Source organism: Uranotaenia lowii, chromosome 3 (assembly GCF_029784155.1).
Source record: "Uranotaenia lowii strain MFRU-FL chromosome 3, ASM2978415v1, whole genome shotgun sequence".
In the NCBI taxonomy this organism is placed as follows: Eukaryota; Metazoa; Arthropoda; class Insecta; order Diptera; family Culicidae; genus Uranotaenia; species Uranotaenia lowii.
The window spans coordinates 246,562,985-246,575,690 of record NC_073693.1 but is presented as its reverse complement, the minus strand read 5'-3'; the positions used below and the strand labels follow the sequence as shown (position 1 = coordinate 246,575,690).

The following is a 12,706-nucleotide window of genomic DNA, read 5'->3' as shown; positions in this document are numbered from 1 at the left end:
TCTGTCGGATTTTTTTTCTCAACAGGTTTTCGTGATTTTTTTTAAACTTTTCAGACTTATTATGTGCTTTTTCAAGAAACCATTAATACTTGAATATTTTCATATGATACCTACTAAATGAACAATCAACTTCGTCATTCATATGTGCATAAATATATTTTCGGCAAGTGCACTAAAATTGTAAAAGGCAAGTCGGAAATCGACTGTTTGCACGGAAATCCGTTCACGGGTGTCGACGACGACGACGACGACGGTATATGACTTTCATCCAGCTCATTGACAAAAACAAAGACAAACGACGCGTGCTATTTGCTCATCAATCGATGACGGCGGTGGAACTGAGTCACCTCTTCTTTACCGATGGTATCCCCTTATTTGTGGATCCAAAGAACAGTGCCTCACAGATTTAAGCTGTTATCGGAAGTACTTTTTACAAAAATTGAAATCCTTTAATCACCCTCATGATTTGTTGATAATGACCTCAACTAATCTAAGAACGGTCAAAGTTTAACTGACTATCGCGGGAATCTGTATTCAATCGTTTTGAATCGTATTGAGTTTGAATGCATAGTTTACTCCAAAACCGCCCGCCGATGTGACAGAAGAAATAATCAAAGTGTTACAAGCTCCCTAAAAGTGTTTGTAAAAATCCACTACCAATCCACAGAAAAAATACTGAGTAAGCCTTGTCAAACTCTCAAAAATACAGTAGCTAAAACCTGGAAGCAAAACTACACATTTATGGCGATTTCAATCAACGTAACGCTGACTTTATTTTGGATGATGAAAATGAAGCAATTTTACTCCCAGTTATAGGGGAGAACGAAACTTTACAACTAATTTTTGACAACGCTTCTATTTTAGGCTTAAACCAAGTAAATCGTGTAAAGAATAGTAACAATACTTTTATTTACAAACTGTACAGAAGACTTTTGTGTAAATGAATCGGCAGATCCACTATGGAAAAATGAAGTATTTCACACAGCGATCGAATATTCGTTCTTTATTCATAACACACCAAACCTCGCGACTGGGAGTACGAGGAAATGCCAGACTATCAAAATTCAAACTTCGAACTTTTAAAACAAGAACTGAATAATATACAGTGGTCAAGCATATTGAAGAATGAAGGAAATGTCGATACAGCAGTAGAAACCTTTTATAACATAATGATTAATCTCATAAACAGTTATGTACCTTCAAAATTAAAAAGACGGTCCTACCGCTCTAAACACCCTGTCTGGTATAACAAAGATTTGAAAAACTTACAAAATAGGAAGCAAAAAGCTCATAAAGTCTACAGAAGTGATAGAAGTGTTACAAATCATCAAAATTATATAAATTTATGCAATCAGCTTAATTCATGTGTAAAAAGTTCTTTTGAAAAATACAATCAGAAAATTGAAAAAGAAATTAAACAAAACCCAAAAGCTTTCTTTGGCTATACTAAAACGCAGATGAAAATTTCAAACTCCTCAATTGACACTTGACGGAAGCATTGGAAATAATCCACTGGAAATTTCTAACTTATTTGCAACTTTTTTTTCAAGAAGTGTACACTTCTTTCACTGAGGTTGACCGAGATAGAGAATACTTTTCAGTCATTCCAGATCTAGCGTGTGACTTAGAAAACTTGATGCTTCCAAAGGAGCAGGGCCTGATGGACTTCCCCCATGTTTCCTTAAAAACTTGGCGGCCGAATTGACAGAGCCTCTTCTGATTCTTTTTCATATGTCATTAAATTATAGAAAAGTTCCCAAATTTTGGAAAAAATCCTTTTTAATTCCGATTTTCAAGTCCGGAAAAAAATCAGATGTACGAAATTATAGAGGAATAGCTATTTTGTCTTGCATCCCAAAACTTTTTGAATCAATAATAAATGAAAAAAATTATCAACAAGTAAAAAATATTATAACGAGTAAACAACATGGTTTCTTCAAAAGACGCTCTACAGCATCAAATCTTCTCGAATTCGTTACATACGTTATCGATTCTATGAGCAAAGGCTTTAATGTTGAGGCTATTTATACCGACTTTAGCAAAGCCTTTGATCGCATTGACATACCCCTTCTAATCTTCAAATTAAAAAAAAAATTGGCTTTCATCCAAATCTTCTCTCCTGGTTACAATCATATTTAACTGATCGAACACAAATCGTCCGTTTCCAAAACGAATTATCCAAATCTGTAGCTGTGACCTCTGATGTGCCTGAGGGGTCTCATTTAGGACCTCTCCTTTTCATACTGTTCGTTAACGACATTTCCTTTATTCTAAAACGGATTGAATACCTAATATACGCCGATGGTATTAAACTATTTCTGAGAATAAAAACAACCGAAGATGTTGAAACATTTCAAAACGAAATCAATGTTTTCTTTGAATGGTGCAACAAAAGTTTACTTCAATTGAATGTTAAAAAATGCAACTCTATATCATTTAGCAGAAGACAAAGTCACCCTATCATTGAAACAAAATTAGGCAATCAACCAGTACAAAAATGCAAAATTGTAAGGGATCTTGGCGTCATACTGGATTCGAAACTCACGTTTGTAGAACATCAGAACAATATCATCAATAAAGCAAATTGCATGCTAGGATTTGTAAAACGTTTCAGCAAACACTTTCAAGACCCATACACCATAAAATCACTTTATATATCCTATGTTCGTTCGATATTGGAGTATTGTAGCATCATATGGAATCCTTATTCAAATATTCACGAGCAACGTCTCGAATCAGTTCAAAAACAATTTTTGTTATATGCGCTACGTAAAATCAATTGGACCACTTTTCCTCTGCCATCGTATGAATCTCGTTGTAAGCTTATTGATATAGAACCTCTCAGTAAACGCAGAGAATTTTCCCAAATTGCATTTGTAAATGATGTTGTTACACAAAGAATAGACAGTCCTGAATTACTTTCAAAACTAAATTTTTACGCACCCTCTCGTCCATTAAGAAATAAACATTTGTTCTACATTAAACTTTACGACAAAGACTATGCAAAACATCAACCTATTAATCAAATGATGTACAAATACAATTTACAAAGTGAAATTATAGACGTAGCGATGAACAAAACACAATAAAAAAAGGCATTCAAAAACAACTTCATAGAACAACAAAACAATAGCTTACATTAGTTTTAAGTAGTTTTAAGTATTGTAGTCTACATAGTTTGACTTAATAAATAAAAACTCAAAACGGATCTATCGATGTGTAACCTTCTCAGATTGTTATCATCGTGTTTTGATATAGCCGGGCTCTGGTTGCGAATTGATATTGAAGTTTTTTTTAAGCAACACTTATCAAAATCTAAATAACTCGGAAAAGCGTATAAATAAAAAAAATGAAAATTAAAAGTAATGGGCCCACGACATTTTTTACGAAAGTTTTATGTATGTGTGAGTTGTTATTTCTGCAATAGGGCCGGATTAAGCGGTGAGGGGCAGGGGCTGTTTTTCTAGAGGGCCCTAATTTTTTTTTTCATTTAAATTAAAGATTTTCAAAAAAAAAAAAAATTTATTTTAAAAACAAGCTGTAGAGATCTATTCTGATATGCAGCCTCACAATAAAGTTTTCAGTTGAAAAATTCGAAGTAAAAATTACAATAAAAAATCAGAGTTCAAGTTGCCGAAGGCCATGGCGAAGAGGATAGCCTTCAAGTCTTCTAAGCCAACGGTCATGAGATCAAATCCCGGTCACGGCATAAATAGTACACTTTCAGTGGGTTGGTGGTTTTAGCATTTGTGAAATGCCATCATACCTCGAAAGATGTACGCTTAGAGTTAAGAGAAAGGAAGCTCTTTCAGGAAACATCAAATTTCATTGAGATCCTGAATGTGCTTGTGTTTGTTTTTTTTAAGTCTCAAATTATTGTGCAGAATTAATGCATTATGATTTTTCAAATTATTGTGCAGAAATTTAAGAAAATCTCAGTTAAAATTCCGGAAACGAATTAAAAGTTTGTTCTGATAAGGATTCGAAATCTAAAATAATACTACTACACAATTGATATCAGTATTCTTAAACAAAATTCGGTAGTGAAGAGCAGAATCTCAATTACGTTCGAAAGAGTGATTCCAACTACAAATTAATACTATGTTTAAATTTTGAAAAGTCTACAAAATTGAAAAAAAAATCACTGAAGATTTTTTAATTCCTCGAAAACAATATTAGAACATAGGATATGATTTAAATAGTAGAATTCAAATAAAACTCAGTTTAAGGATAAAACAGAAATAAAAATGAGACAGTACCGTCAAACGGGGCATCATGCAACAGCGGGGTTAGATGCAACATTTAAATAACACTACACTGATTAAATTTTTAATTTTATGTATTGTAATGATGTTATCTTTTAATGATTACAAAATGACATAATTTCTCGCATCTTAAGCTAGTTTTTTAAAGTTTTTTATTTTTATATGAAATTTGAAAAATCGAGCAATAAATGTACAAATTTCAACATTTTTCGATGCCGTAAAAAACTTTACCCAATATGACGAATTGGCTTGATAATATAACCTACAAACTTTTTACTGGTTTTCTTATGCTACAAAAACACTGTAGATGTAAAAATATTTTTCGAGCAACCACTCAATTTTTTTTTTTAATAAATATTTTTATAATTCAGTTAAGTGTCTGGAGTAAAATGCAACAAATGCAAATCAAAGAAACCCCCTGTAAATCTTGTTTCCATGTGCTGGAATATGAATGTTTTGCATCACGCGTTTGTAAACATTGAAATTTCATTCATCTAAACATTTATTTTTATGATTTCATTTTGTAGAATATTTTGTAGTATTATTTAACACCTAAATGTATGCAGCATCCTTATTTTCAGAAAAATAACGTAAACATTCGTTTTAAGAGAACAAAAAATTACTGCAATTGGTATTTTCATGTGCAATGGTCTTGAGGGCATTGCAAATATATTAAAAATTATAAATTTTATACGTGTTCATAAGATTTTTCATTAAAAACAAAGTTTGTTGCTCGAGAGCGCCCCCAAAGCGTTTTTTGCTCGGGAGGGTTTTCGGTAATCAATTTTATGTTTAAGAAAAATTTATATTTTGGAATTTGTTTCAGACTATAGGACCTGTATTATAAAAGGAACGACATTTGACCAGGATGAATATAATAAAATCTGGCCACATTATCGGAATGTTTGATTGACAAATCCTGAGCACTGTCCTTTTGGCAAGTATTCAATAAGGTGTCCCAAAATTGCAAAATGTTTGGTCTTCTGGGGGTGCAGCCTCCAAATAATAGATTAGGGTGTGTAGAATATTTTGTTTTGAATGGGGTCAACTATAAAAAATCATGTTTAAACACGATCTTTGAAAAAAGTCCGATTTGAACTAAAAAAATCTGGATTCTTAAATTTTTTCAAAATAAATTTTATTGAAATTTAACTTTAACATCAAATATAAAATAAATTCCAAATTTGTAACAAAATTTTTAATCAACAACCATTTTTCTAAAAAAAATTAAATTTTACAGCTCTAGTTATTTCGAAAACTAAAACTGTGTTTTGAGGTCAAATTTTTGTAAAAATATTTTAAGTGCGCTTCTGAATTGTGTATTAGAGTGCCCCAAATGCCCCGACTTTTGAACAAGTTATGAACTGCAGGCTAAAATTGATCCTTCTTATAGCCTAAACTATCAAAAATATTTCATCCGAAGACTGCATTTCGATAAGAATTAAGATAAAAAAGTTATCAGGCTTCAAAAATGGGCTAACTTTTTTAAGGATGGTATTCATCACTGTTAATGAGGCGTCAATATGTTCGGCCGCCCCGATTCATTAACAGTGATGAATAGCATCCTTAAAAAAGTTAGCCCATTTTTGAAGCCTAATAGCTTTTTAATCTTAACTCTTATCGATATGTAGTCTTCGGATGAAATATTTTTCATAATTTAAGCTTTAAGAAAACCCGTTTTCAAAAGAAATCGGCCGACGGGTACCAAAGTTATTTATGAAAAACTGGTTTTTCATGTTTCTCTCAAACAAAATGGCTCAAACAAACTTCAGGCTCGTTGAGCGACCCCTTTCCGTGATCCGATCTGGCCCAAATTTGGCATGAGATCTTGTACTGAGCCTAGGATCAATTTTAGCCTGCAGCGCATAACATTTCATAGGTTTTGAATTTCCCATACAAATTTGGGGCAGTCTATTGTGTATGATATTCTATTTCTTAATTTGTCGTGCTGTTCGTCGTTAATTTTAATCGTCGTCAAAATTTTTAATTTTTTTTAACTATACTGAATGGCATATCGGTGTACTTAATTCAAAGTGAAATCAGAAATTTGGCTCGATGAAGAATACCAAACTGTTTCTGTACGTGGCGATTCGAAATTAATTCAATTTTTGCGTTATGTAACAAATTCATTCAGCCTAATGAACTAAAAAAGCTGAAGAGCATATTGGTTAGATTTATCCGTTACCTCTTAAACTAAGGTTACCAGATTTTTTCAGCACGTATCAGGGCCTCACAAATCTGGGCTGGCAAAAGTTGGGCATTTGATTTCAAATTGTCGACCAAAAAACCTGGCAAAATCCGGGCAAATTACGCAAAACCCAAGAAATACTCAACAAAAATTAAGAAATTAAACATAAAAAAAATCATATAAATTTATCAGCAGATTTTATGTTGAATTTTAGGCTTCCAAAAAACATTCATGGTTATTTTTAATTGGTTTTGGACGCATAAATAAAAAATAAATTTATAACACAATTTGTTTTTTTCTGTTTGATTTGGCAAATAAAGTGAATAAATCCGGGAAAAAATCCGAGCTTTTTAAATGAAATCCGGGCAACAAGGCCGGACCGGACTTTTCTCAAATTTGTGAGGTATTAAATATCCGGGCAAACCCTTATAAATCCGGGCAATCTAGCAAGCTCATCCTAAACCCCCCTATACAGCAAAAAAAAAAATGAATCTGAAACTAACAGTGAACGCGATTTTGTATTGTAATTAACAAAATAAAAAAAAGAAACATTTACAGCACTGAAATGGAATCTGACTAACATTTCATGACACAGAAAACGATTTCTCAATGTAAAATTCCGTCATTTGATGCTTCCTTTTATTTACATCATATGTGATGTTGTTTTACAGATTTTTTATCACATAAAAAATATGAATCCTTAACAGCACTGAATTTGAATTTTCTAAAAATTAATCGTCTCGGAAAGTTTTAAGTATGTACATTGAATTTGAATTCAATTATAATTACATTCCATAGAACGCGATAATGACGTGTAAAATTACAAGCAGTCAAAATCAGGCAATAGTCAAATACACCATACATTTGCCTATTTAAGTGTTTGAACAGGAAAAATTTTTCAATATGAATCGACTTTACGGGCAAGTCATTGAGATACTTTCATAGATATCGATTTTGACAGGGCAAAATGAAAGATCCAATAAAATAGTAGAGACGTGAAAAAACGAATCAAGTGAATTTTTATAACAGTTATTATAGTTTTTTTTATTCATGTAGTATCTTTCAAATTTGGCATGCAAGCGTATTGTTTTTGCATTGATCATAAAATGTCCTTGATATCCTCAACTTTTTTTTCGGTATACGTATTCCTGTAAATTTTTTGAAATAAAGACTTGGGGAGTTTAAATTAAAACTCAAATTTCTCTGCGGAATGGTATATATCAAGGTGTTAAGGTTAATGGTGCTCAAAAAATCCATCTTGTTCATCTTTAAGTCGAAGAGCTCCAAATTCAGTCAGGACGAGGATCTAAAAAAATTATCTCATTCTTCAAACACAAATTTTTCGTTCGAAAATGGGTTGTTTTATTAATCAAATACATTGTTTCCTCATTAAAATAAACCAAAGTTAAAATTACTGTTAAAAAATACCTATGGATTTTTTTTCATTTTGATATAAGAAGCTAACAATGCCAAAATAGTTCGTGTGTATAAGAGTTATGAGCAAGTCACTGTAAGCTTTCCTTGCTGTCTGGTATTTGATAACGCAAACACCGCTTCCAAGGGCAGCCAAAACTGCACCTATTTTTTATGGCCACCGATTTGCACGATTAACGAGTGTCGGTTGGATCTATTCCTGAGGAACATTTTTATAACATTGTATCAACCGTTAATATCATCAAGCATAATTTAAGTGAAATTATTTGACCGTTGTTGATTCTTAACACCAAAGTGGTTCTTTAGTCCATCGAGCGCCGCAAGCGGCGGGCATAATTTTGGGTGACGCGCAAGCTTTTTGAGCAAACATCGTAACACTTGAATGGGCGTCATAAAATGATTCACGGTGTTTTGCAAGATCTGCCCTGCTAGTGAAGCACCGAATGAACTGATATGTAACCTACCTCGTTTCAGATGGAATCAAGAGACTCGAAGGAGAACACGCCTGGCCAAGAGACGGAATCACCTGAACATCAGCAACAGCTTCACCATCCCTCTCCAGCTCAGACTCCCCATCAGCAGAAACATACACCGCTGCAGGAGATTGAAGTGCACGAGATAGTTGTTCCTACCGATATGACTAACAGTGAGGCTCAATCTGCCGCTTTGCCAACGGCTGTGATCATCAATCAACACAAGCATCGAATGATAACTACCAGTGGAGAGATTGCCGAAACACACGACGGACATCCACCACCGGATTCAATGGAGTATGAAGCTGTGGAGTATCACACGCATACTGTCACAACTGCTACTGGTCACACCTATGCATACGAATCACAATCGGTGCCAGTAAGTCAGCATGGAGCTAGTTCTGCTTCACCTATTCCTCAATTTGTGAAACGAGAATCAAGTCTGGAAAAAGAAAGATTGATTACCGTTGAAGGACAGCCTGTGCAGCTACAGGTTCCAACGCAAACAATCTACGTGGATTACAAAAATGCAGCTGACGTTGATGAGCCCATACGGTACGAAAATCCTCAACTGGTGCGATACGAGGATCTCAAGTATCATCCGAGGTTCGTGCATTATCAACCACCTCAGGCAAACTTACCCCTGCATCCTGCTCATCATCCCCATCAACATGCTCACATTCAAACGACTCACCTTCAACAACCATCACAACATGAGGTGGACTCTTCAGTCAAATCCGAACACCTAGAACACCAACATCAGCAGCACCAAGCTCAGCATGCTCAATCGCAAGTGCATCACCATCAATCTGCTGTGCAGACGCAACCTCAACAATCACAGCACCAGCAGACCGTCCAGATCTACGATGCTCGGGACATTGGTCAACCGGGTGAAGTTCAACAGGTTCCGGAGAACACCGTTGGAGAGGTCAAATCCCACTACACCAATCTAGAAACGGTGCATCCAATATCGTCGGCCCAAAACTACTACATCACACCGGAAAGCTACACCAACACCGGAAATTATCCGTACATCCCGTCCAAAGAAACCGTCTACTATCACTCGGCTAGCCCAAACACCGTTTTGTACAAAAGCAACGATCCTACCTTAACATCTTCGACGATATTCAGCAGCAAACCACTTTCGAATCCGACTCATTATGCCTACGAAAACCCACATGCCCACAACAGTGGATCTCCCGGGGCCCAGCCGATCTATCCCTACTGTTACGGAAATCTGGATTACGTAAGTGATACCATAACCTTCCAAAACCCTTCATTTAACCGTTCATCTCAACTCATTTCAGAACATCACTCACTCGAACTTCGAAACCGTTCAAATCGCATCGGGGCCGGCGGATTACACCACCGGAAATGGACAGGCCTGGGCCGATCTGGGTGGGTCATACGATGCACCTATTCTTCCACCGCCTGAACAGCGCGAATGTGTCAACTGTGGCAGCTCGGATACACCGCTCTGGAGGCGAGACAACGTGGGTCACACACTCTGCAACGCCTGTGCGCTCTTCAACCGGCAGAACCCGGGCTCCAATCGACCCCCGAATCGTAGCCAGAAATCCAAACAACCACCTGTAAGTGTTGGTCTTCCTTAAAACCCTAATGCCATTCTAACTTACAAATATAAAATACTTTTGTAGAAACAGCCTGTCCCAGGAAATAGAAGAACGGGAGTGAGTTGTGCCAATTGTCAGACGGTAACGACGACGCTGTGGCGTAGGAATAATCGTGGGGAGCCGGTTTGCAACGCTTGCGGACTGTACCATAAGTTGCACAACGTGGATCGGCCGCTGACGATGAAGAAAGATGGGATCCAGACGAGGAAGCGGAAACCAAAATCTAACCAGGTGATGCCATCTTTGAACGGAATCGGTAGCGGTAAGTTAGGCCGGAGGGTAGATGAAGAGATTGGGTTCAAGTATACTGTAAAATTGTATTTGTATGGAAAGGAGTCAGTAATTCAGCATTCACCAAACAAGATTTTCTAAAAAAAATTATATTATAACTAACCTTTACTTACTAAAAATGCTTGGATTTTTTTTGTAAATTTTTAACCCTCATCCGCATTAGATTTCATTACCCTAATCAGCACTTGTGGTGTCAATTTGACACCACAAGCTCAAATCGTTATAACTTTTGGCGTGTTAGACCGATTTGAACAAAACTTACATCAAAAGAAACCTTGTAATGTCAGTAAAATATGTTTAGAACATTATATACAGCTAAAGTTACAAGTTTTCTCGTTATTCAGCATGAAAGAAAAAAAAATCCGAAAAAACATGCCTCACGAAAACTGCTGTAGTTCATATATTGCACGTCCAAAAAAAAATTTGTCTTATGCATATGAAAGCTGAAGTTAATGCCTACATCATGAAGACAAGAAATATTTTTTAAATTTTTTTTTAATGAAATGGTCACAAAAAGTTCAAAAAAGTGGTCTAAAAAACCTACTTTTCATTCGATTGCTAGTAAATACTGTTTGAGCGATGGTAGAGTATTAGAAAAAATATGACAACAAACTTTATTAATTGATTCGGGCAGAGAGCAAAGCCGACAGACGAAATAATGATGCGTGTCGTACGTTTCTTGGTTGGAAATTTTCTATTGATAGTAGTTCGCGTTTGCTTGTCACGACACGCATCATTATTTCGTCTGTCGGCTTCGCTCTCTGACCAAATCACCACCCACTGTACCTACTCGGAGAGCAAACAAACACGTTTTGCTGGACGCGGTGCTTGTAGTTCTAGAAATTCAGGAATGATTTTACGTTTATAATTTTCATATTTTTGTGAAATCTCACAGCGTGATTTGTTGCACCTCACTAGAATGTAGATTAAATTAGCTTTCCAATGAATATACTTTTGATTGGTCCAAACAAAGTAAAAGCACTGAAAATCCGAGTACAACCTGACGGTGGACCACAAAAACAGATGAAATTTCAATTTGTAAAAAAATTGCGCAAAGTAGTGAACTTTGAAAAATTCCAGTAAATTCAATTTTTGTTGCATCAAAAATCTAAAGACAGCAAAATGTTAGAATTTTAATAAAGTTTGTTGTCATATTTTTTCTAAGACTCTGCCATCGCTCAAACAGTATTTACTAGCAATCGAATGAAAAGTAGGTTTTTTAGACCACTTTTTTGAACTTTTTGTGACCATTTCATTAAAAAAAATTTTAAAAAATATTTCTTGTCTTCATGATGTAGGCATTAACTTCAGCTTTCATATGCATAAGGCAAATATTTTTTTGAACGTGTAACATATGAACTACAGCAGTTTTCGTGAGGCATGTTTTTTCGGATTTTTTTTCTTTCATGCTGAATAACGAGAAAACTTGTAACTTTAGCTGTATATAATGTTCTAAACATATTTTACTGACATTACCAGGTTTCTATTGATATAAGTTTTATATGAAGTTCATAATAATTCAAACGACTTAAATAGATTTTACTTTTGTGGTGTCAAAATGACACCAAAAGTCGGAAAAGGGAGTTTTTTTGTCCAGGCTTCCAGGGTTCGTCCATAAAAAAAGTAAAGATGCAATATTGAAGAACTTTTGAATTCATTTAGGGTCCCCGAAGAAATTTTTGTATTTTGAAGCTTCTGAAAAAAGTTACAAGCCTTCAAACTTGCAATGGTGTCAAAATGACACCCTAATGCGGATGAGGGTTAATAGAGGTTTTTGCTATAGAATTTAATCACTGTAACTTATCCGTTGAATGTTGAAATCAAAGGTTTAAACATGTTCCTTTTCATTGAATTTTTGTTTAAATTTAAATGTGCCTATTACATCATAAATCATTTTTACACTAAATCTTATATGAAAAAAAAAAATTTCGTCAGATCTCTTTCGAAATCACCTTATATTTATTTTCATGTACATCCGAATAAAGTTCAAACTTTTCAGACAAAAATGGTTGTCGATAGAATAATGGAAAACAATATAATAATTTGTAATAATATTGAGCCCAGACTCGTGCGAAGGACACATCCATGGGGGAGTTTGGAAATTCAAGTTTAGCTAGAAATAATAGCTATTCCAAAAATGCACAATAACTAAGAAATTTGATTTCTAGCAGCATTTTCTCACTCATGAGTTCATGACCACCCAACAAACCGGAAAAATAAAAAAAAATTCTGATACTATTCAAAACGGGAATTTGATTTTTTTTTCAATTAACCCTTATTTCCAATAAGATATCAATAAATTATTCTATATGATGATCCTTACTCTGAACTAAAAAATTTTAAGTCAATATTTTCGAAACACCAGAAAATGGACATAAACATCAGTGCACAGGAAAAGAATGCATAAAATATAAAAAAAGA

The 12,706-nt window shown here is 34.8% G+C and overlaps 1 protein-coding gene across 1 annotated transcript in view; it reads left to right on the top strand.

Annotated features, from left to right (window-relative positions):
• Positions 1-12,706, top strand: part of LOC129756287 (box A-binding factor-like) — a 63,839-nt gene that overhangs the window by 29,998 nt on the left and 21,135 nt on the right. Inside the window, exons 2-4 of the mRNA XM_055753110.1 lie at positions 8,362-9,606; positions 9,668-9,952; positions 10,019-10,256. Coding sequence (XP_055609085.1) covers positions 8,362-9,606; positions 9,668-9,952; positions 10,019-10,256 — 1,768 coding nt within the window. The remainder of the gene's footprint in view (positions 1-8,361; positions 9,607-9,667; positions 9,953-10,018; positions 10,257-12,706) is intronic.